The following is a 26,224-nucleotide window of genomic DNA, read 5'->3' as shown; positions in this document are numbered from 1 at the left end:
CTTTGAAGTTTCCGCTGTACATTGTCAATTTTTCTTTGTTCAAACTCAAACTTTTGATAAGAGTCCTCTTTACGCCACTGTACATTGTCAAGAATGAAATCTGTTTATTTGATTATTTTGTCCTCTCTCTTCTCGATGCTTTTAATGTTGTGACGTGCATGCGACATCAGTAATCAATCCATGTGAGAATGATCCCTGCTTAAATGGTGGGACATGCGTTGGTCTAAACGGCAATGCAACATGTGTGTGTCCTGTACATGCTAGTGGTTTAATCTGCCAAACGCTTAGTGAGTCAGTGTGATTTACAATCGAGTGTCGAGCTTTGCTGTGTTTCCTTCTGTTATTATATGAGTTATTTGCACATAACACTACATCATTTCTTGACACCCTATTTAAAATTTTGTGGATATTTTGTTTTTTCAGTATTTGTGAGAATAAAGTATTTCTATTCCCCAAATGCTATATTACATGTAATTTCCATACTTTTTATGAAAATATAAACAAAATTCACAACAAAAACACCAAAAAGCAAATATTTAATTGATGTATGGTACATGTAGGGTTTGTATTGTTTTGGGGTTTTTACTGTATTTTTAGGCCTACATGTTTGTATTAAAAGTACAATATTTAACATTTTTCTCTATTCATGTTTTCTTTTGGCTAAAATGTTTGGTCTAAATTGTGCTTGGAGTTTTTACTGAAATTTGTTGATTTCGTCAACCTTGCCTCACTGCCAATTAATCTGTTTACATTCTCTGTAATATCTTTAATTTATTGTATCATATCATTTTCTATTTTTATATTAATGAATGCTTGTTATTCCCCGGGCATCAGTGTTTCACTAAAAGAAATCCTCAGGATGATAAACACAGAATAAACAATAAGATAAATTTACATCAGATAGATTATTGAAATATATAAAGTAAATGATAACTAGTAGAAAACAGCAGACAAGACAGGGGTTAGGCAAACTTAGATCTTAGGAAACCAAAAACAGACCGACAAAGAAGATTTATGAACAAGGAAATAATGATAGTTGTTAAATTTGCATCGGGGATAAAGAATATTAATTTTGGTTTTTTACCCATACACCGATGTGTGTTAGCACTGTATACTCAGTACTTTCCCGAGTCCTGTGAAAAAATATCACAGGCATGTGCACTGTATACTCAGTACTTTCCCGAGTCCTGTGAAAAAATATCACAGGCATGTTACTCGGTAACATGCCTGTGATATTTTTTCACAGGACTCGGGAAAGTACTGAGTATACAGTGCTAACACACATCGGTGTATGGGTAAAAACCAAAATTAATAAGGAAATAATGATTTAAAAATAGTAAACATACATAATACTGGACTTGTAGAATGTGATTCACATTAGCATTGCCATTAATTCCTGGGTAAAAATAGAACCTCTGAATTGAGAAACTTTTTTCAAAATAATTGTTTGTACCAAACTTTGCACCGAGTGTTGTGCTATACACCAAGTTTTCTTCTTAACACCAAGTTAAGTTCTTAACACCAAATTGTTCTTAACACTAAGTATTGCTAACCATTTATTATTCCTAACACCAAGTATTGTTCTTTACAACCAAGTGAATTTCTTTAATACCCTAACAGACCATTATCATGCTGAGAACAATGTTGGTCATGTTCCCTGAATCCGATTACAGTAATGAATGCTGACATTCATTCTGTCAAAAAGGAACCAGACTATTTTGCCTTCCAACCTCAGTTTGGTGACATTGATTTGAATGGGAGAAAAGACAAGATCATTGCCCCATGATAAAGGTCTAATGTCCTACTGGACGCCAAGTATTTTTAATTATTGGTTAATTAGCAACTTTTTAAAAGTCATGGCAAGCCAAATTGAATTTGAACTACAATCATTAATTGTAATAATTCATTGATTCATTCTTTACATTTTCTCTACAGTCGATCTTTGTTCGGACAACCCATGTCATAACAATGGTGTTTGCCAACAGACAGGCGCTACAACCTTTGTGTGTAGATGTCCTCTGGGATACACTGGACTCATCTGCTTAGATGTGAATGAATGTATCGTAAGCAATCCATGTCAAAATGGAGCTGTGTGCACAGATACTGCTGAGTCTTATACATGTACATGTGTCGGTCAGTTCACTGGCATCAACTGCCAATATGGTAAGTCAATCAATGTATTCAGTTCAATATTGCTTCATTTTATAGAAAACATCATCAAGTAAAAAGTCAAAGACCTCGGGAGTTTGGTTTACACTAAAATACCATATTATGGTAAATACAATTTTAAAAAGATTACTTGAGTGATGAAGACAATCAGGAATGTTGAGAGCAGAACTTTAAAAAATAAAAATAAAATGGTGGACACAAAATGGAGTACTACATCTCTCACCACTAATAAAGGGCTGGAACCAATCAAACAATTTGTTGAAGTTAACAATATCTCTAACATCTCTAATGACTAACTATTATTATTTGTTATTGATGTTATGGGTTTTTTAAAATCTGCGTATAGCAGAGAGCCTAACAGGCTGAATTACAATACAGATGAACAAGCAGTCAAAAAGTATCTGGAGTAAAAAAACACTGAGAAACGACTCCCTCTGAAGTAAAGTAGTTTTTTAGAAAGAGGTAATTTCTCACCAACAAAAATATAAGTGCCTGAAACTTTTCTCAGGCATCTGAAAGCACGCAAGTTTATGCAGCTATCGTGTTTTTTCTTTCATTATTCTCTTGCAACTTCGATAATAATAGTAGTTTAATAATAATAGGCAACATTTGTTAGCGTATAAGGAGCAACATCAATGTGCTTTAAGCGCCATCGATGACCAATTGAGTACAAGTTTGTCCAGTGCCTGTCACTAATGGTAGCAGAATTTTTTTCTGAACAGAAATGCACGGGTATGTTTATAAAGAATCCCTCCCAACTTTCCCCCGATTGTTTATTTTGTTTTAGTGGCATGTACTGTCAACAGCTGCAGTAACTTGGCCACCTGTATAACCAGTGGTGGTACCACTTCATGCTTGTGTCTGCCTGGATTCACAGGCGTCTTCTGTGAAAATGGTAAGTATTCAAATAGCAGTCCGTACCCCTGTCTGCCACAGTTTAAAACACAGACAAAGGAGGTTAGAATGTCTTATATTAAAAATCTCAAAACGCTGTACAGACAGTTTTTACATATTAACATGTGATGCACTTTAAACCAATCACAAGGTGTAGAATCTAAGTATGGGGTACTATAATGTCCCCATGATGACACCTTCATCAGAGTCCTTGAGAATAAACATCTAAGATTGCATTTTCATGCACTATATTTTGTATTTTGATGTAACGTTCCAAATCTAGCACTAATTCTAGGGTCTTGTTTAACATGTCTGGTTTAAAATCATTTAAATGCAAAATAGAGAGATATAGGATATTTACCATTCCACAACTTGCCAACATATTGTCATAGTTATTATTACTGGTTTTGTTTTTCTTGTCCCTTTTTTAACTTCTATACCTTTTTGTCTAGTGATTGTTTTTGTTTTTTACATGTCCTTCATTTTACCATTGTACCAGTCTACCTCCACGGTACCAGTGAGTTTTGTAATCTTTCATTCCACAATTGCTCAAATGTTAGATTTTTATGAAGGTTTTTTGTTTTTCTTTTGAGTGGAGCTCTAAGACTCCGTATATTCATCATCAGTGAAAACAAAGTACAACCATCTTCGATGGAACATTAACACATATACTGTTAGAATTGAGGATACAAGAGGGTAATTAAAAGACAATGAACAAAAGTGATATTACATATCAAACAACAAGGACATCAAAACATGATAAAAAGCAAATTTATGCAAGGAAACATTAAACTTAAAATAAACGTAAAGGACAATAACTTTTAGTACTTTTGTACTCTTTCAATAATGTGATTGTTTGTTGATGAACTTATATCTTTCAATAATGTGATGTTTGTTGATGAACTTATATTGTTACCATTTTTAAGGGGCCCTTTCAGCTACTGCTGCTGGTCATTTTGTTTTTGTATATACCAATAAATTAGAAGAAAATAAATCATGTTTTAGTACACAATGTATGTACAATGATGCACGCAAATCATTTTTAAAGGTCATAGGTTTAGATTCCACTCCACATGCCTCTAATTGTTCTCAGTCTTTCAAACTTAACAAAAAAAACATTCACAGGTTCACTTGGTTGCATTAAATGAAATGTTTGATTGTTTTGTGTGTCTTTTAGATATCAATGAATGCATAGCGAATGTAAGTCCATGTAAAACCAACCAGATATGCACCAATAACCCAGGATCATATACATGTACCTGTCAAAGTGGAATGACTGGAGCAGACTGCAACGAAGGTGAGATATCAGACCATGTCATTTTCATTTCAACACAGGTATAATATATTCCGACAGAAAATCATATTGTTTGTATAATTATAAGTCCATTTGTCTACTTCCTATGCATTTATTATAGCGTAATATATACACCTTGTTTAACCATGGTTAAACCTTTATGTAGTTATCTACCGTAGCAGTTAGTATTTATTTATTCGTCTATTTAGTGCTGTTATCCTGTTTTGTTCTGTAATCTTGTGACGGGCACATCCACCACAAGCCTCAGCTTTTAGGATGATGCCTCCATGTGATGTGAATGTGGAAATAAATGTTATATTGGTTGCCTTTTTTGTGATTCAGACGTTGATGAATGTAAGAGTAATCCATGCTTGAATGGTGGCGCTTGTAGAAATGGACTCAACATGTTCACCTGTGATTGTGATCCTAAGTATCGAGGAGTCAACTGCGCTGGTAAATATCCTACTCCTTTATGACTTCAAGTATTTTTAATTGTTCTTATATTGTTTCCTTACTTACATGTATTATGTTTATGATACCTAGAAGAAACCACATTCACTCTACAAATATCAGCAAAACGAATAAGATTATCTTGTCTTGTAGTAAAAGGATGAAAGTAACTCTATTATATGAAAATGTTCTTGTACAAAAACAGATGCTATATTGGTTGCATTTTATTTATCTTTCCTCCATAGTTCCAAATTCCTGTTCTAGTTTACCATGCCTTAATGGTGGTAACTGCAATGATAATGGAGCTACCTACTTCTGCTCTTGTGGTACAAGCTTTTCTGGAACAAATTGTGAAGGTGGGTAGTGGTTAGGAATTACATTTAAAGGAACATTACATAATTGTTAAGAAGAACAAATTGTGAAGATCACAGATTTATATAAAACTTACACGGTCTGATGATTATGATAGTAGAAAACCTCTCTTTAAATATTTCTGTCTAAAATGTTATATGTGATGAGAACTAAATAAAACTAATTTCCCGTTTGGAGTTTATTGCCCAGTGAGCTCTTTGTTTATTTTTCTTTGTTCAACTTAATTTCTATTTCTAGTTCCAACCGGTGGTGCACAGATTGGTCTCCAGATTCAGCCGTTTTGGATAGCTATAATTGTTGGTGCTGTACTATTTGTGATATTCATCATCGTGGTCATAGCTGTTTTATACAATAACTGCAAACCGAGGTACCTTCAGGTTTTATACTCTTCAGTTTTTTAAACCTTAAGTTTACCAGCCGGGTCTATTATCCTGAGCTGCTGAGCAATTTTTCTGATTTATAAGAACCCGGCCTAATTTCATTGCTCTGCTTATCGTAATGGATGAGTTCCTTTATTGATTGAATGAGTTCCTTTATTGATTGAATGAGTTCCTTTATTTAGTTTCATAAAGTCAGGGGTGTTGTGTTCCTGTGATTAGAGAATGAAAAGCATGAAAGTGTTTTCTTTTTCTTATTTCATTTCTTTTAATTAATTTTGCTGGCTTTTGGAAGTATCGTTGCTGTCCCTCCTAAATATAAGATGTGCAGATGATATTTGCAAAAAATGAATCATTTGAATATTGCCGTTGACTTTAACAATCATGTCTAAGGCAAGGATAAGATCTGCCGATGGCATTTATCTACTGAAATATTTGCAATTGTTCAACCCCTAAGCAATGCACAGCTAATTTAACACTAACTTAGATGCTTCATAACCTAAGTTTGAAGTAAATTCTGCACCTAAGCACCCTTGAATCTGTGTGTAATTGATTGATGACTCTACACTTGTTTGAATTCCATTGATGTAATGTCAGCCCACCCTACCACTCCAACAATACCAAAGAGTTATATATTAGAACTAGAGGGAGTGTTGCCATTTTGTATAAAGTTGAAAAAAAAGCACATTATATAGCTTTATCATAACACACACACCAACAAGCACTTCATATTCAAGGCGCATACATACGTTCATCTTACCAAATGGCGCGCGTGTCTCCTCGCGGTCCCATCGCGTTTGTGCACACAGCAACACCAGTGCGCCCTCTAGTTCTGATAATTAACTCTTATAACTGATAATTGATTGAAATTCATCCCGAAAGGGAACAGAATTAGGTTTGCCATGCCAAGCCGAACAATCAATACACGGAATTTGTTGATTTTGAAAAATTTTGAATTAAAATAAAGTTGGGTGTGATCCCTGTCTACACAGCAACTGAAGGTTGTATGGCTTCTGACTAGCAACTACACAAGAAATTGACAAAATAGGGAGATTGCCATCATAGGGCTAGATAGCTCAGCTGGTAGAGCACTCTGGCCAATTAATCCTGACGTTCTGTGTTCAACCAAAAATGTAAAATAAATTTAAACAAAACGGCCTAACGTTTGATGTGCTTTATCTATAATATAAAAAAAACAGTATGTGAAACAAGGGAGGAGGTTTTGCTTATTCTGTAACTTGTGTCATCCTGAAACATAAATTTGATTTTTTGTTTGTTGTTGAGTTTGATTATTTGATTTGCCTTCCTTGTTGTTAATCCTTTGATTTACTAGACGAGCAAGATATCTACATCGAGTGGATTCAGATGGGCAAGTGCCAAAAGAGCTTCTTATTTTGATTTTATTATTTTGCATTATTTTATGTTTGATAGACATTACGTGACTCTCCCCTCATTGTTTGATGCCAAACTGAATTGACAAGAACTTCTCGAACTTCAACGTCGAGTTGAAACCACCGATTCTTTTCAGAACAACCCCCCAACTCATTTAGAGATTATCGTTACATGTTGTTACCACAAAACTTTATCATAAACAACTTCTTTACTTAACTGGATTCTGGTTTATTTTTATCAGAAAAGTGAAGTGAGACTCATGTAATGGCTGCTTTTAATCGCAAATCATCGCAAATCATCGCATTGCAAATCATCGCATCGCAAATCATCGCAAATCATTGCCATGCCCTGATATTCACCGTAACAGCTTCCAAAACTTTGATACAACAAGAAAATCATTTTTGAAATACTTCATTCTTAATTTTACAGTTTCATAGTCGAAAAGTGTACCTATATTATTGTTTTCAAAAAGTTCCATTTAAAGTTTATGTAGCTCAGTTGGTGGAAGTTACAACAGGTGATGGGTTTTATTGTTGTTATATGATTTTTTTTCTAGTGAATCATAGACCAAAAAAGAAAACCAATTATGTTTAAACTTGCATTTTACTTCAACAAGTAGGTGCCAACAATTGTACCCTAGCATTTGATTGTATGTTTAGTGAAACTTTATCTACATCTGAAATTTGTCATTTGAAACATGTTTGAAATACTAATTTGAAAACTTCTTTGCATCGAAATTACTTTTATTGATTTAACAAATGCATTGGGGATAAAGAAGAGTATCTGTTGAACCATGACACTGATGTGTAATAACGACACAACTGAAATTAATTGGCTGTTTATTTTATACACACTATTACTAACAAGTTATTAACAGATCCCTATTCCTACACTAATGGGCAGGTTGCATTCACCCATATAAACCATTCGTTTTGATGCACATAATTAACCAAAGCATTTTACACTCTTCAATAACAATTTAACAAAATCTTGATGAACATTCTTGACTCTGTACCAATGCTTGAGTCATCCGTTGTCATATGTCTCAATTGTTTTGTGTTGGTTTATGGGCCCTGTTTTGTGAAATTGGCTGCAGGTATGTTATAGGGTAGAGGCCAGACCCTGTACAAGCCTAGGCTTTCTGTCTGCGACCTCCCCATACTGTTATAAAGTTCTTGAATTAGTTTTTTCCCTTGTATTGTACATGTACATATGGTATGGAAAATAAACCTGAAACCTGAAACCTGGGTAGCTTCCTAGCAGTGTATAGGTATTAAGGGTTTATCAAGTTCCATATTACACACCTTGGCTGCATCTTCACCTTAGTTCCTTATCAGTTTCTTCTTTACCTCCTTTCCTCCAAATAAGTCCTCTGTATTTGTTTTTGTCTCTCACACTACAGGGATCATCGCTATAACTACGACACAGAGGAAGCAACACGCATGCACGGAGCGGACGAGCTAGAACATGAGACCGCCCTCAATCGTTCCATTAACAAGCCGCATAATCGTAGTCCTGATTATGGTTTTATTCCACGCAACGGCAGCAGGTATGAAGATGATGAACCCAATTGGGTAGTCTTGATGAACGGCCTTGGAATCCATGAAAAGAAGACTCCACCTAAAAGGTTGCTGACAAATCAATTCACCATTTCCAATCAAACTCTCAGAAGGGTCTGTATTTCTTTGGTAATTTACAGAAGATACAATGAAAGATACAATGAAAGATACAACAAGTCTGAGAAGTTTGCTCCCAGATTATACATGTCAAATCATTTGTTGATGATGCAATGAAAGACGTTTTGTCTTTTAAACACTTTTTAAAAGCGAAATGTTGTCTTGTAGAGAAATGTGGCTCCAAAATGTATACATTTACATGTATAAGTTTCAGTTAGTCAGCATCTGAAAACTTTCTGGAATGAAAGATGGTTTAAAATAACCTAACCATTAGTTTAAAAAGTTAACTATGTTAGTTAACATTAGTTAACAAGTATATCAACTAGTCAGTTGGTTCAATCAAACTTGTTAATGTTTTTGTCCATGTTTTTGTCCCTATCTAATCGTCTAGCAAAGAACCGCAGAAACTTTTTGGTTTCAGTTCAAGTCAGTGGTTTTATGAGCACATTATTATTGAAAGAAATTACCAAAGGTGTACATTTCCTTTGCATCCAATCCCTTTTGGTGTTGCAGTTTAATAGTTTATCCACCCTCCCTATTTCACTTTGTTGATTTGGGCAATTTTTCTGCATGGTGCTGGCTTTTTTATATTTCCAATTTTAAAAATTGTGAGATGTTATCTGATTTAACGGCAACAGCTGTGGCTACCTTGAATTTATATTAGTTGTCAAGGCTACTAGAAGCCGAAGCCAAAGTCATAGCCTTGATTTTAAAACCTTCCCCTTATGGTGTTAAATGTTACCTTCATCTCAATTTGCTCACTTTCACCTTTTTCCATCCAATCGACACCACCACCCAATCCCGGACCTTGCTCCTAATTTGTGTATTGATTGAACTTTTTATGTTATATTTGAGTCACATACTGTTTACACAAATATCCTTAAGACCACAGAATTAAAATAATTGTTGATCAAAATAAACAGTAGTAAAACAAAAATGCCATCGAGAAAAAGATGGCATATAACATGAAGTGTAGAACTAATTGGTACAAAGTACTGAAAAGGTAACCATCTTGGTCATGTTCCCTGATTCCAATATAGTAATGAATGCTAAAAATTCTTGCGCATGGCACCAGACTATTATTTCGTCAAGCCTCAGTTTGTTAATGAGTTAGAATGGAGTAAAATCAAGATGATCACACCTCGATAAAGATCTATATAACTGAAATCAGCACACAAATCAAAATACAAAATGTAATAGAACAAAGACACTAGGGTGATTTCAGACTTTTAAGATGATAGATCTCTTCTAACCAAATCACAGATAGTTTCTGGTTTTTGTAATTTCAACAACTAATTTGTCTTTGATTTGTTATCTTGCAGGTCTACCGTTGCTGAGATTAATAGTTACGAAAACCCATGGCCAGTTAGCACAGAGGAATTTGAACCACCAAGAACAACGTTATAGGATTGAATTCAACAAATCTTATGTTTTTGAACAGATTCAGTAGGACTGTTCATTAAAACTTCAGTAAAGGTGATCATTTAAACAATTCAAATTATGGATGAATTTATCGAAACCAGTTTTTTGAATGCAACAATCAAAGGCTGTTTTATACAAATGTTAAATTTTTTAATCTATCTAGGCTTATCATCGTATGTTTTAAACGTAAATGAGATTGCTTTAAAAGCTGCAATCTAAAGCACTTCATAACTTTGTTTACAAGTCTATTTTTGTGTTTTGACTTAAAGTTTTAATTATTCAATGAAGTCTTGACGTACAAGAGTTAATGTACTGTTAATGTTGTCTACAGCAATGAACAAATTTACGCATAAAGGATTAACAATACTTTATGACTCAGCATTCTACTTTAAAAATGTTTTAAATTTTCTTAGTGATGTACATTTTAGATAAAAGTAAGCAAGCTCCTGGCACATTTCCTTTTAAGGGAAGTTCATGCTTCAATTTCGTAATTAGAAAGTATTCAGATCCGATAAATAATTAATAAGTTGTGCTAAAATATTATTTTGTTTTCGCAAATTAATTGTTTGATTACCATGTTCTGCTCATAAGCATTACATTATCAACTATGAAATGGAGGAAAGTTTTTTTTTTTTTTTTTACGAGCTCTCAGTAAAAGTTGAAGTTAGTCTTTTCAAACTTTACAGGTCGCAGAAAATATTTGTAAATATTGATTTTAAACAATCGGGTTATTTTGTATATGCTTTGTAATGGATTTGCTAATAAAACAGCAAGAGCTTCTAATTTGTTGATTCAAATTTATCATGAGAAGCAATCTTTAATGTAATGAATTGTAAATATCTGTCAATAATGCCAAAATTATTTGTGATTTGTAGTGATTAAGTTTTTACTGAAGCAATCGAAAGAATGCTGACATTTTATGGAATGCTTTTAAATCACCCTTAATGTACTTTTTAAATCATCCTTAGTATACTTTTTAAATGCTTTCAGATGTTTTAATGTTGTTAGAAAGATTGGAAAATGGGTCAATATAGAAATAGATTCCACTTAGACAGTGTTTCGTGACGTTTAAGATAATCCCACCAAATAAAAATTAAAAAAAAATTGATTTCTGTACATGCATAATAATATGATTATTGGTATACATCCAAGTCTAACATGGAGCTACACGTACAAGCTTTGTACACACAAATTATATATAAACGGGATTCCATCTGTTTTACTAACAGAAAAATAAGTAATGAACTTGTATTGTACGTACTGCTCAATAGTACGGCCTAACCATAGGAATCCCATTCTGCATTCAGTGGCTACGGGCTACGGCATTGAAATACTTCCTAGCTTTTGTCATCACCATAGCTAAAGTCATGTTACTGCGCCGCGGCTTCAGTGTTGAGATTGAAACAGTAGTTTGGTTTCATTTTAGCCAAAAGATATCCATAAATGGACCTTCGTGATCTTCATTCAAGTATTCGAGTATAAGCTTATTATTTGTGCATTACAGAAATCGTATAAGTAGACGGTATCCCACCAAACTGACAGTAGTTTAGAACACATTGTGTTATGTTCTAGGGATGTTTAGTTATCGATATATTATCCACCCTCTGGTAGTTTAGTTAAATCCTGATGTTAACTTATTTTAATAGGTGTAGGAATGTGTCTATCAGGGATGAAGAATATTGGTTTTGTAACCCATCCTAAATCACCGTTTGTGAAGGAAAATCCACAGATATTATCTCATAGGGTGGTGTTGGAACCCACGACTCTGCATTTAAATCCACAGATATTATCTCCCAGGGTGGTTTTGGAACCCACGACTCTGCATTTAAATCTCCTAGGGTGGTGTTGGAACCCACGACTCTGCTTATCTCCTAGGGTGGTGTTGGAACCCACGACTCTGCATTTAAATCTCCTAGGGTGGTGTTGGAACCCACGACTCTGCATTTAAATCTCCTAGGGTGGTGTTGGAACCCACGACTCTGCATTTAAATCTCCTAGGGTGGTGTTGGAACCCACGACTCTGCTTATCTCCTAGGGTGGTGTTGGAACCCACGACTCTGCATATTATCTCCTAGGGTGGTGTTGGAACCCACGACTCTGCATATTATCTCCTAGGGTGGTGTTGGAACCCAGATATTATCTCCTAGGGTGGTGTTGGAACCCAGATATTATCTCCTAGGGTGGTGTTGGAACCCACGACTCTGCATTTAAAGGCACTAGATACAATTGGTTTTTACTCAAAATAATTGTTAGCATAAAAACTTGCTTGTAAGTTATCAATGGAGATATGTTGGTAGGATAAAACATTGTGAGAAACTGCTTCTTCTGAGGTATAACGTCGTTTTCGAGAAATAAGTTATTTCTCACTAAAATATTTTAACTTGATTTTGAGGTCTCGAGTTCAGGCATCTGAAATCACACAACTTGTGCCACAATTAAGGGCGTTTTTTTCTTTAATTATTCTCTTGCAACTTCGACGACCGATTGAGCCCAAGATTTTCACAGTTGTCATTTAACACATTCAGTTGGGATACACCAAGTGAGAAGACTCGGGTCTTTGAAAATTACTAAACGTGTCCAGTGCCTTAAAAGAATAGTTCAAGTTTCAATAGATTGTTATAAAATTTGTTACTGTGTTGTCCTGTTGTGTTTTGTCTGAGTGTCTTTTCATGTGTAACTAGTTTTCAATTATTTCAGTCCATTCTCATAAGTACTCATGTATGTACATGTTCACAAATTGGGGGTGCGGGGTCTCTATTAATTTGTTTCTCCTGTAAAGTTGTATTTTGTAATTTTAAATGATTGAGTGGAAATAAATTTAACTATGAAATTTTATGAACTACATTGGTGATGCTTTCTCAGTTCATTGTTATGATAAATTGTGTAGTGGAGACAGAGCTGATTTGCAACAAGATAAAACAGTCTAGTCAAGCAGTTATCTGTTGGGAATTTACAAAAGGTATACCGACATGAGGGAGACACAATGTTGGATTTAAATTCGACCATTATACACAGTAGTTTCAGATTCCAAACTATAATGGCTGCTGCTGAAAACTTTTCATAAACCGCACAGTTACGTAATCTTCCAAGGACAAGTCCTTGGATTCTGTATTGCATCATGTAGGAAGGAAGAGAAGGAGCTCGAACGACCCGCAAAACCTCAGAGTGTTTTCAATAAACTTCAGTTATGTTAAAAGATATCACTTTTGGATATACGAAGTGTTACCGTGGTAACGCTTCTCAGATTGATTATTCATACTAGGGATTCTACTTCTTGTACGTGGACATTATAAGCTCTGGAGTTTCGACGATCTCTCAAAAACGCGACCACCGTTTTAAGGGAAATGTTCACAGGTATTTGTTTACATGTACAACTATAGTATATAGGATAAAAACAGTCGATATGGTTCCAAAAACCAAAGGATCTTTGCCGTGGTTATATCTCATCATAAAAGTGAAATAAGTGACTTATAAGTGACTTATATTAATCAAACATATGGCTTGTCCTTAAGAATGTACACACAGTCCGCAGGTTTTCGTTCTCGCATTGTTTAAAGCCATTGGACACTTTCGGTACCCCCCCCCCCCCCCAAAAAAAAAAAAAAAAAAAAAAAAAAAAAGTTCACAGATTTACAAATAACTTACAGGGTTTACAGAAGGCAATGGTGAAAGACTTCTCTTGAAATATTATTCCATGAAATGCTTTACTTTTTGAAAAAACATTAAAACAATATCAATTCTCGATATCGAGAATTACGGATTTATTTTAAACACATGTCCTGACACGGAGAAACGTGCGGAAACAAGGGTGGGTTTTCCCGTTATTTTCTCCCGGTTCCGATGACCGAATGAGCCTAAATTTTCACAGGTTTGTTATTTTTATATATAAATTGTGATACACGAAGTGTGGGCCTTGGACAACACTGTTTACCGAAAGTGTCCAATGGCTTTAAAGTACATGTTGGAAATGACCAACAAGTTTGACCTTAAAATCAAATCAAGTTTCAAGCATTCGTACGATTCAACATCAAACCAAACACAATACGTACCAGCACGGACACAATTATTGACTTTATTCTGGAAATAGAATTTGTTTTCTTTCAAACATAAGAGTACATGTATATGCTTATGAACAATAAACAATTTTTTTAGTAATTGTGTGACACGATTTTTATGTTAAAACAATTGATAAAGTTATACACTATAAGCATTAATCAATCCCAAGATTTTGTGACACGCTGCTTTGAACGCAAAGTTTGTTCAAAAACATTTGTTCAACCTTAATGTTACATATTTATTTAGTTGTCACAAGATATAACGTTTATGGTAATTCAGTGGGCTGTTTAATGACTTACTCAATAACAAGATAATTGATTATCTGGGGTTACCGTTGGGGAGCTTTATTTTCAGTTTGTTCTATATTTTCGGAAAACGTTAATTTGTCCACATAAAGTATTTCTTTGACTAGCTACAGCAATAAGCAGGTTGCTTGGCGGAAGGGCGGGGAGTGTTCGGGATGACGTAAGTAGTTAAGTAAATTTCACTATAGCATTCATCTCCAGCGTATTTACCGCACTCAGTAACTCGGGCATCACGGTTCGCCGTGTCGTACATGCCCCAACGTGAGTCACTGTAGTAAGCCCCATCCCAAACGTCTTTCATCTGCTCCAGAGAACAGAGCAACGAAGCAATAGCCTCACAGTAGGCTTGTGCAGACTGCCTTTCATTTGGCGCAAATTTGTCTGGTGTCAGACAAATAGTGTAAGTCTCTGCAGAGTGAAACATAAAGAACGGCATCGTATTTTTTATTTTCTCAAAATCTAAAAAAATTAAGAAACAAGATAAAAAGATTTATAAAAATTTAAACAAATATACATTATGAGATATGTTTTTATCCCCCTAGTAGTTCGATCATCTGATTGGTGGATTAGCGCGTACTGGAAGATAATGATCCGTGTAAAAGTGCCTGACGTGCAAAAGTTAGTTCAAATATTATTCTGTCAAGAGCGCTCATGTTATGTGTAGGCCAAAGCGCCAACAACACCATTCTTTATAGTGGCAATGTCCACTACCTGAACTGCAGAAACATGTACTGCACAATACAGGTATATGACAAGTTTTTGCAATTGAGAGTGGTGCCTTATAAAGTAGGCTACATCATGGATTTTTTTTTTAAATACTGTTCGACATTACAATTTGGAATACCAAGAGTTTTACGATAGTTCTGATCGGGCACACTTTACGCAGTAGGCTGCTGGTATACTTACGTTGATACGGGGTATAACTAAACTTGCTCGGGCAATCAACGGGCTCAATTTCTTCATCAGCAGATGAAAATGCAGTCGCGGTGGACACCACGGCCAACATCAGCATCAACTTGAAATTCATCTGAAACAAAACGAAATCATCATAAATTAACAAAACTCACTCACAGCAGCAAAGATAATAGATCTGCTCCGGATCGTGACATTGTTTTGTTTTTTTGGTTTTTTTTATAATCCCAGGGATTCTCATTTATTTTCCACTGTCTCTTGTCTCAATATTCGTACAAACAGTTCTTACATGACAAATACAATATACAATACCATTAACAATAAAAGCAAGTTAACCTTGGCCTAAGACCAAAAATGAGTCCCATTTCTGATTAAACTTGAAGTTTACTCCATTAGTAAAAAACATAAATTTGTCCATAGAATAGTACTTTTTCACCTCTCGTTTTAAAACTAAAAGTGATGGGCGTTTCCCGATCATTTTCATTGTATACACATGAAATCTACATATCAACAGGATCAAGTTAACCACATTGCTATTTTTGGTATTACCAAAAAGAAAGACTTCGTTATCCATTGCAAGGGAGAAATTAGTCTGTTCTTTTATCCATGAAAACACCGAGGACCAAAAAGAAATAGTATGGGTGCAGGAACAGAAAAGATGGAAAATGGTCTCTTCTTCTTTTTTGCAGAATGTACAGAGATTAGTGTCAGTCTTATTGATTTTAAACAAAAATGAATTAGTGCCCAGGATCCGATGGATTAATCTAAATTGAAACCATCTTAGTTTAGTGTCCACAGTACATGAGTAGGGAATGTTAAAAATCAAAGACCACTTCGAAGAATCGAGGTTGGTATTAAGTTTGACGTTCCACTTTTAGATAGGACTAAAACATGATAGACTCTTTGTGACCCCTTTTTGTCCTTTAAAAGGACTTCAAGGTTGAAAGGTAAAAAAGGAAAATTAAGATGCGAGTGTTCTATCAAGATGTCCTTAAAGGACGACTTAATAGCTCTTAACACCCCACTATACTCCAGGAAGTTAGTGTGGACACTAAATGTGTTCTTGAAATCTTCAAGAGGGAGAAAATCCCCATTCTCGTTAATAAGATCACAAATAAACTTAACTCCTTTGCTTTCCCAATGTTTATAATAAATACACTTCCCACCAACTTTAATTTTATCATTAAACCAAAGCGTGCTCTTTAATACCTCCACTGTAGTTGTGGGTAAGTGGACCCGAGTAAAATTAGATCACGATTTGAACACATCGAGCCAAAAATTATTATAAATTCTTTGCGTACCCACAAATTTTGCTGAGCCACCTTCCAATAATAACCAACGGGTAATGCCAAAAATATGATTACATAAAGTGGACCAGTCTGACGACTGGTTAGCCTTGTAAAGTCTACGTAACCAGGTGATTTTTAAAGCGTCTATATACGCACGGACATCAACCATCCGCAACCCACCCAGACCATAATCTTGGAGCATTTGGTTTCTAGCAACACGGTCGTGTCCTTTCCAAATGAAGTTAAAGAACATAGTGTTTAATTCTTTGATCATATTACAGGGTGTGTCGGGGATGGTTAACACAAGGTAAGTAAGTTTAGACAAAAGTAAAGATTTGACAACGGCAATTCTCCCTAGAACGGTTAAGTGTCTCTTAGACCAGTTGAAGATTTTTCCACGAATGGAACAAATAACTCTATTGTAATTTAACAAAACCATGGAATTTAGGTCAGTAGAAAACTCAATACCAAGAATTTTAAAAATGTGCTCATTCTCAACCCAGTTCACCTTAATCTCTTCACAAAGCTTTTCACCACAACCCTTCTTAGAACCAACCCAAATGGCGTTCGTTTTCTCAATGTTAACTTTCAATCCAGACATACTTGCAAATAGGTCAAGAATTTTAAACGCTGCTTGCAAAGGCTTCTCGGTGCCATTCAAAAACAATACCGTATCATCCGCATACTGGGATATTCGAAATTCTGTACCCTCAACCTTAATACCTTCAAGAATGTTGTCATTGCATACCAACATGGATAAAACTTCTGCACAAAAAAGGAACAAGTAAGGGCTTAATCCATCTCCTTGCCTACAACCTCTCCCGATCTGGAATGATTCTGAAAGGAACCCATTAACTAAAAGTGAAGACGAGGCTTGGTTGTAAAGTACCCGGATCCATTTTGTAACTGAGGGACCGAAATTAAATTTATCGAGCACTTTAAAAATTAAATCGTGAGAAATGGAATCGAATGCTTTTTCAAAGTCAATAGAAAGAAGTAAACCCGGAATACTATTAGATTCAGTGAGGTTCAGTAAATCACACATCAACCTAATATTTTCTCCAATAAAACGGTCTGCCATGAATCCTTTCTAACTTTCATGAATGATAAAGGGAAGACAGGATTTCACTCTCTCTGCAATACATGCCGAGGCAATTTTGTAAGATGTGTTCAGCAGCGAAATGGGGCGCCAGTTTTTCAAATACTGCCGAGGTTTGTTCCCTTTTGGCAGGAGAGTAATAATCCCGTATTTCTGAGTGACCGAAAGTTGACCTGAAACATAGGCACCATTTAATGAACGTAAAAGGTACCATGAAACGTCGGGAGCAAACAAATTATAAAATTCAAAACTAAAACCGTCTGAGCCTGGGGACTTCCCCCCCCCCTTTCGCCATTTTTAACACTCGCATTAGTTCTTCATGGGACAGGGGCCCCTCAATGCTATCACGCATGTTGTCAGAAAGAATACTCTTGTCAGCCGCAGCAAAAATAAGAGTTTAAATCAATATTATCATCAACTCTCCGAGTAGAATAAAGTTTTTGGTAGAAATTCCTAGCCTCCTGTAAAATGTCATTGGAACTAGTAAGTTTACAATTAGCGTCATTAATAACACATTTCATCGCTTTGTTGACGAATTAGGCTTCTCCAAATTTAAAAAGTACTTTGAGGGTTTTTCACCACCCTCCATCCAACGAGTCTTAAACCTAATTAGAACACCCTCCATCTTAGCTTTACGGAGAGCAACAAGATCGGTCTGCTTAGCATTTAAAAGATCAACCGACTCAAGATCACCCTCCGAAACTGTTACAGAAAAAACACTAATCTCTTTCTCAAGCATGGACTCTGCTTTTCTGGTTTCTTTCGTCTTCCAAGCGGAGTAGAAGATCGTCTTGGATCTAATTTTCATCAATAACATTTCAAAAAGAACTTGATCATTAATAAAGATGAATTAGATGAATATGCCGCTTGCCCTTATTTACGCTCCAGCCTAAGAAAAAGTGAATGTCACGGGGATGCATTTTTCTTAGGCTGGAGCGTAAATAAGGGCAAGCGGCATATTCATCTACCAACTCCCCAATAGTGTCTTGAACTAAATCGGAGTAAGTATTATCAGTCAAAAGCGAATTATTAAATTTCCAATACCCTTTACCACGTTCCATGTCGCTAAGATCCAATTTAATATCAACCAAAGTGTGATCAGTTCTGTACCCTGGCTTAATATCACTACTAATAATTTTAGAGTTAAGCTCCGAGGAAATTAAAAAATAATCCAACCTGGATTGTTTCAGAGTTTGGTGTTGTCTCCAAGTGTATCTACGAAAATCTGGATTGTGAACTCGCCAAACATCTATTAAATCAAAGTCGTTACATAAACTATACTTTATTGGCGCAGTTTATAATGGCTGCTGCTGAAAACTTGTCATAGACCGCACAGTTACGTAATCTTCCAAGGACAAGTCCTTGGATTCTGTATTGCACGAAGTAATTCAAAATGGAATTTCTAGAAATGTGAATGTAATTGTAAGACTAAGGTGATTAGGCCAAACAGACAATAGCATCTTGGCTTGCCGTATCCTTTTTAGCTAGTTAGATAAAGGTACATTGAGTCAGTGTATAGTTAGCAGAAGTTTTTGTCTATCAATCTTTACAAGGGGCTAAGATGAGGCTTTTGACCCACCAAACAAATCACGTTGCCCAACCAAGGAGTCTACTTCACTCTACTTACCTGTAGAGCAAATTACTACAATTGCATATTCCCTATGCGCCGCTAGGTAACACTAAGGCTGTGTCCGAAACGGCGACTTCGGCTACAGCTACGGCTAGATCGCGCGCGTCTGCTATTCTTCAACACTGGTAGACGCACTGATCTAGACGTAGCTGTAGCCGAAGTCGTCGTTTCGGACACGGCCTAAGCTTTTTTTTACAACAAGTGCAACAGCGCCCTCCATCGCCCAGTGCACGACGGTGCAAACGCCATGCGCAATCGCCCTCTTTCTCTCTTAGCTCCGAACAGGTGACACGTTAATTTTTTAGGCTCCCTAAAAAATTGTTACTTTTTCAGGCTCCCTAAAAAATTGTTACTTTTTCGTTAAACCGAGTCTCTTTTGAGATATAAAATAAGCTGTGTTTATTATTATTGTTACTTTGATAAAGACGTGTTTGCAGAGTGTGTGTGTCCTCTTTGTTAATTTCTTAGTTTGATAAAATGAGTTCTAGAAAGGCAGGGAGGGGTCGCACTGTCGCTACCGGGGATACTTCCCTTTCCCCGGGACAGCTCGACTCCTCGGGGGCTACGCCGTTGACGGTCCGTCGTCGGCGCAGTCCTCCCAACCTTCGCAGCCCCTGCGTGCTGCGTCGGTCGTGGACCCAGTTGACTTCGGGGGGAACATTTCCCGTTCCCCCTCGTCGGTCAGCGTCCAAGGGTCCAGCCTGTCTAAGGGTAAACGCCCGGGTACAAGCAAGAAAACAAAAAATCCTGCTACCCGGGCCGTTTCCAAGAAGAATAAGGCAGGCAAAGGAAACCTGCCTAAGCCACCCATCTGGCCTACTGCGGACGGAGGGGGTCCCCCCTCCGCGTGTCTCAGTGCGCCATTCCCCATCCAGCCCCACCGAATCTCCCTCGGTGGCCGTGGTGGGGGACGGGGTTGAGTTTGCCGACCGTAACCCGGCCGCTCATGCCATCGGGCTGGGCGCGCTGGCGGTCGGTCGGCAGATTGCCCATGCGGAGCCGGCGAACTGGGGTTCCCCCGGTAGCCCGCGCTCGGTGGGTCCGTCCTCATCCTCGGGTTTTACCCGTTGTTCTGGGGTCCCCGTGACACAACCCTTGTCCGAAGGGACATCTGAGGTAACCCCAGCCCTTTCTAATACCGTCGAGGGAAAAAGGCCTAAAAGGGGAATAGGTCACGGCGCTCTTCGAGCTCCAGTGATTCCTCCCGGGAATCCCGCAGGGGCAAACGTCACCGCGGTGACTCGCTTTCACGGGCCGACTTCATGGAGGCCTTTCAGGCGTTGACCGCCTCCCTGACGGGCAGGTTGGAGCAGGGCCATGGCCCAGTGGCTCCGCCCGTTTTGTCGGCCCTTCATGGCGTGTCAGCCCCGCCGGGTTTCCCGGCCCGGGTCGACGCACCGGTCCCGTCCGACCACCAGTGGGTGGCCTCGGGAAGCGGTATCCCTCATACCGTGAGCAGGGCCCCGGCGTCTCCGCCGTGCCACCGCCCGGTACTGGTGCCGACGCAGACTCGTGTCCCAGCGGTATCCCTGTGACCGCCAGGACTGTAACATCCCTGTCGGGGATCAGTTTGCACCCGGCGTCAGTAGCATAAACCTGACAATGACCTCGCCGACCCGTGGTTGTGACTCCCGGGGGGGGGGGGGCCTTAAACCATTCCAATGCAGTTTGTGTGATTTTACGGGCTATCATTTCAGGCATGCAGTTGAAAGGACTCTCACAAAGGCACGATAGCTATAGGCTTTTTTTTTCAGGTGGGTGGGGATTCGGTCCAACATAATTGCGAGAACAATTTCTTCAACATTCTCCAACCACATATTATTTTCTATATAATGGATGTTAAATTGACATCGGAGATAAAGAATATTAATTTTAGTTTTACCCATACACCGATGTGTACTGTCTCATTTTTAGTCTCATTTTTAAAAGTCATATATCAAATTGCCGTGGTGGAGTTTGTGGGCTTTCAGATGCCTGAGAAAGGCTTCATGCCTTTAATAGTCTTCTCTATTAGACTCAAATTTTAATAAGAAATTACTTTCTCAGAAACTAAGTTACTTCAGAGCCTATAATAGGACCAACTTTAAAACCCAAGTCTCCTCGTTAGATTATTTGCAAAATCTATTAATTGCATGACCCCCAAAACGTGATCCCCGGAAGTGTTTAGAGCCATGTCCAATCATAGAGCTAGGACAATGTGATGTTTTACAAAGAGTTTGTTGTTTTGTATGTAATTATTTAGATTTAAGACGACTATCAAGAAACTGATTTGGAGAATAAAACATGGCGAATTACGAGAACCATTTCATGACCGTCAACAAAGTTACAACATTTCAAGAAAGACGGAAGAACTTGCTTGATCTTCAGAAACTACCACTTGAAGAAAGAAGGGCAGTCCTCAGGAAATACTACGAAGATTGGGTTAACAATGGTTACGACGAGGTATGTTCATATTTTTAACATCCACAGAAGTCCACAAAGACAAAATGATAAATACTTTCTCAAAGGAACTTGTATTTTGCAAATTTATTTTGCCAAAATATTATATGTGAATTGAATTACATTGAACTTGTCTATGTTTGTAGTTAGTGTTATATTAAGATTGTGGTGCGGTCATTAAGGAGCTATGTAAAGTGAATAATAACAAAGGAAATTGTTTTTAATCACTGTCATCCCTATATAGCAAACACATTATTTTGTTTTTTATTTACAAAAAAAAGTGCCGTACCCCTGGTGGGTTAAGTCACTGCTGCACAAAGCACTGCACTCACACCTAAGAATTAACGCCAGGCGAAAGAGAGGGAAGTGTCAGCCAGGACTATTCCATTCATCTTCCTTCTATAGACCTCAATCACGCTGTATCCATGCATCTTGGTCATGTTCCTTGTATCGAACAACAATAATGGATGCTAATAATCATTTTGCAAGTGGGAACCGGACTATTTTGTTCTTCCAGCTTCGGTTTGGTAACATTTATATCAATGAACAAAAAATTAAGATGGCTGCCCCGTGATAGATGTCTATACTATTATTGAACTCCCCTCTCCACGACCGAGTCAAACACTGTAGATGTTTTCGAATGGGTGCCACGCCGTGGTGAAGGAGAGGAGTGTGAGTTTTACAAAAGTAAAAACAATTGACTCGTGGTAATAGTTAGGGCCATCTCAATACATTACTTTTTTAAATGAGCTTATATTATGAGTCACCAAGGTTTTTGTGATGTGAACAATGTGATATTTATGCGGTTGAAAAATATCTTTATTTCGTCTTCTTTTGCCCGATCAACTTGGGCCTGACATTGGCGGTTATGTGCCCCCCCCCCCATTTAGTTAATACGCCACTGGGTTCCAAACTTTAATGTTGGTGTTTCCTCACTTTAAACCAACAGGACTATATAAGCAGTGGATACATTGGACATATCACACTAGCTGAAGAAATACATGCGCGAATTCCCGATACATCAAAGCGTATACTTGACTGTGCCTCTGGAAATGGATTTCTTGGAGAACAGGTAGGCATATTATCAACATTTAGTTGACGCCTTTTTGACCCTTTTTCTTTTTCTTTTGTAATTGGTCTTTGCATTGATTTGGGGGTGAACCCAACACAATTGAAGACGATCGGAGCATACTGATCGAAACGTTGAGCTGACAACCACCGGTTTTTCAGAACCAATACTGCTAAAAATATTTTTTTTCTTCAAACTGACAGGACAATTTTTCAAAAGTATATTTGTTTTCGTCTGAGATCGTTATTCCTTTTTCCGTGAAAAAAAGGAAGACCTTATAGCGGTTTCTATAAAGGAATAGGGCGGGGACGCTTAACATGTTTGTTTTTTGGCATTTTTTCTTCTATTTTGTAGCTGCTGAAGAAACACGGTTTCACCAATTTGGACGCATTGGACATGTCACAAGGCTGCCTTGATTACACGCGTGGAAAGAATGTCTACACAAACTACATTTGTGCCGCTCTGGGTCCAGATCGACTGCCCATCGACGATGGTAAATTTCAAGTGTTTCAACGAGTTGAATACAATTGCAGTCAAATTCATTGAATTATTTACATCAGGGAGTTTTTGTTTTGCACGACGGGTGGCTCTCCGACGGTGAAAACGACCCATAAGCCTACAGTAATTATTTGCGCTATGGGTCGACTTTGAGGACGGTCGTCCCTCATTTTCTACGACTCGACAGTACACTGGGTTATGCCTAAAACCGACGTTTGCACTAAATGCGCAGTAGGCAAACTGGACTCGCCTGGGCCCAATTTCATAGAGCTGCTTAAGCACAAAATTTTGCTTAAGCAAAAAAATCCTTGCTTAGAAAAATCCGATTACCGGCCAAGACTCCATTCAATTGTTATGCTAAGTAAACAACAGCTAAATACCAGTCACAAGCAATGTATATGGCATGAAATTTTTGCCAGTAACATGTTAAAATAAGCGAGCTACTTTCGTGAATTTGGCCCCTGGTCATGTGACCAACTCACAGCTCATCTTTGATTACTTTGATTACAAAAACGGATGGTTATGATGTCAATTGTTACCGTCACAGAACCATCCGTCGTCGTTTACCCCCCCCCCCCAAAAAAAAAAAATACGTAGACATAATCGTGCACTACACACAAAGCCATTTTTATAGTACGGCGTGTCCAATGATTTTCTAGATTTTTCGTTCTTTCACTTTTTGTTCCAAAAACAAGGCTTCACTTGCCATTATATTTCTTGCCCATAGCGGTGAATGACCAACAAATATCGTTGAAGTGTGGGCTAATTAAAACTCTTAGAGCATTTATACTGGGATTTTTTCTTCATTTTGCCCCCATTGTATATCATTGTAGGTTCTAAACATTAATGCATTTAGGGGAGTCATATTCCTCAATGTTGCGTCCAGACATTTAATTAACTACCTCTAATCATTGCCGGGTTCGTGCTGTAGCCTATATAAAGCATTATTGTAACGTTTTGTTCATTACAGACATTACACACTTAGATCACATTATATTCATTGTAGTTTTCCCTCCAATTTTGCGTTTTAATTTGTTTGTTTTCATTTGCTTAGGGCTACTTTTGTCTGGTTATCTCCTTTATTAATCTTCTTGTTTTTACTCATTTGTAATTATATTTTGTTTGTTTTAATCAAAATAGACAAAAATAATAATAAGACTTGTAATGCGCAATAATTATAATAAAATGTTTGTTTTTCAGATGCATATGATGGGATTGGTTTAACCGGAGGTTGCGGCGCTGGTCACGTGCAACCAGATTGCCTTCCAGAATGGGTCCGGATCACAAAACCAGGTGATGGAAACAGAGAGGTTATTGAAATGTCTTATTACGATTTGTGTCACGTTGTAGATTGTCCCTGGGGGTGGCCCTTGGTCTGTTTTGATCCGACTCTAAAATGGCTTTAAAGATTTCATATGTTCCCCCTCACCGGAATTTTTATGTAAGCTCAAGAACCATTTTGATGTCTAGACTTGCTTTTTAACGTATATTCTTTATGTGTTTGCCTTTTATAGTTCAGTGATTTGTATTATCTTCTGTGCTTTTGTATATGCCCTTTCTTGCCTTAATGTATTTTGGGGGATTTAGGAGACATACGCCTTTTGGCGAAAGTTTTTTTTTTTTTTTACTTTTATGCTCTCCTGGGCACCCCACTGTTGTTTTACTTTGTTTTCTTAAATATTTTGTTATGTGTACATGTTCTTGTAAATGTGATTGCCCGAATAAATATAACCGTACTTGGTAACGAGTAATGGGGAGCTGTGGAAAGTATAAATCATTCCGAGAAACGGCTCCAAAGAACGAATTTGATTTCGAGACCTCAGAATTAGAATTTGAGGTCTCGAAATCAAGCATCTGAAAGCACAAAACTTCGTGTGTTAAGGGTGCTTTTTCTTTCATGGTTATCTTGCAACTTGGACGACCATCTGATCTCAAATTTTCACTGGTTTGTTGTTTTATGCATATGTTGAGATACGCCAAGTGAGAAGACTGGTCCTTGACAACTACCAATCGTGTCCAGTGTCTTTAATGCACAAAAAAGCCAATTCAATTAGGCAAGGAGTTCGTGATTACCATGTGTAAATATCTTCCGAGATCGAAACGTTAAGTTGTCAACAACGGTTCTTTTAAGAACCAACGCTACTCAAAAGAGGTGTATACTTTCTTTTGCTTCCAAGTTTAGTGCAGACTTCATGGTATGAAGATAAAGCATAATATGAACGGGTAGGCCTCCTGCTCTAATTATTGAAACGAAGTTTTTCTGTGTTGGACTTGCAGGTGGATTGATCATGTTTGTTGTGCAAGAAAAATATCTAGGAGGCGAACACTACGATGAGAATTACTGCAATGGTGCCTTGGATGCCATTCTACACAAAATGGCTGCCGAAGGTCAAGTGGAGTTTTTGGAGAAGAAAAGACTGTTTTACCTTAAGCACCCGACGGACAGTAGCAAACATGAATATTCATACATGTTTGTACTTCGAGTATTGTGAATACGTAATGTGGGGCGGGGGTTATTGCCATTTGATACCCTTTGTATGGAGTGGCATGGTGTTACCACACTTATCTCTACTATAGAGATTGGGTGCATTGACCAGATCGTTTGAGTGCGTTTTGGCGACCCCAACCAAAGCCCAACCGACTCAACAAGTTGGTTACCGGTTAGTCTTGGTTCCAAGACCATTGATGTTGCGCGGTCACACACAACCAACGTTCCGATCTATGCACGGCAAAAACTGTACACTCTTGTAATGAACGAACGCTAGCGGGCGCTCTGTTTCTCTGATTTAGATCTCCACCATGGTCTTGGACATTTGCAAATTGAAGGCGTGGCCAGACTATGTAAATGACTTTTAATGTATGCAATATTCATATCACGTGA

The 26,224-nt window shown here is 37.5% G+C and overlaps 2 protein-coding genes across 5 annotated transcripts in view; both read left to right on the top strand.

Annotated features, from left to right (window-relative positions):
- LOC117292452 (neurogenic locus notch homolog protein 1-like) overlaps positions 1–12,414 on the top strand; it is a 62,638-nt gene extending 50,224 nt beyond the window's left edge. For 2 of the 4 annotated variants that reach the window (XM_033774490.1, XM_033774487.1), the window contains 9 exons: positions 1,936–2,163; positions 2,957–3,064; positions 4,241–4,360; positions 4,700–4,810; positions 5,053–5,163; positions 5,417–5,546; positions 6,890–6,925; positions 8,351–8,575; positions 9,947–12,414. In XM_033774490.1, the coding sequence (XP_033630381.1) occupies positions 1,936–2,163; positions 2,957–3,064; positions 4,241–4,360; positions 4,700–4,810; positions 5,053–5,163; positions 5,417–5,546; positions 6,890–6,925; positions 8,351–8,575; positions 9,947–10,031 (1,154 nt within the window). In that variant the 3' untranslated portion in view covers positions 10,032–12,414. The remainder of the gene's footprint in view (positions 1–1,935; positions 2,164–2,956; positions 3,065–4,240; positions 4,361–4,699; positions 4,811–5,052; positions 5,164–5,416; positions 5,547–6,889; positions 6,926–8,350; positions 8,576–9,946) is intronic. The other 2 variants (XM_033774489.1, XM_033774488.1) reach the window with 2 other exon arrangements.
- A 4,006-nt stretch (positions 12,415–16,420) lies between these two features.
- LOC117292771 lies at positions 16,421–25,932 on the top strand. The gene is made up of 6 exons (XM_033774921.1): positions 16,421–16,915; positions 21,580–21,779; positions 22,726–22,848; positions 23,200–23,338; positions 24,544–24,636; positions 25,621–25,932. The coding sequence occupies exons 2-6, from the start codon at positions 21,621–21,623 to the stop codon at positions 25,833–25,835; spliced, it is 729 nt and encodes a 242-aa protein (XP_033630812.1). The 5' UTR covers positions 16,421–16,915; positions 21,580–21,620; the 3' UTR covers positions 25,836–25,932.
- Positions 25,933–26,224: the final 292 nt, after the last annotated feature.

The sequence above is a fragment of the Asterias rubens genome, chromosome 7, assembly GCF_902459465.1.
Source record: "Asterias rubens chromosome 7, eAstRub1.3, whole genome shotgun sequence".
NCBI classification, from domain to species: domain Eukaryota; kingdom Metazoa; phylum Echinodermata; class Asteroidea; order Forcipulatida; family Asteriidae; genus Asterias; species Asterias rubens.
This window is presented reverse-complemented; position numbering and strand designations above follow the sequence as displayed.

Coding starts and splice junctions, on each gene's coding strand:
- LOC117292771 (XM_033774921.1), top strand. CDS start 21,621: ATGGCGAATTACGAGAACCATTTCATGACCGTCAACAAAGTTACAACA. Junction 22,849..23,199: donor ATGGATTTCTTGGAGAACAG/GTAGGCATATTA, acceptor TCTATTTTGTAG/CTGCTGAAGAAACACGGTTT. Junction 24,637..25,620: donor GGTCCGGATCACAAAACCAG/GTGATGGAAACA, acceptor TTGGACTTGCAG/GTGGATTGATCATGTTTGTT.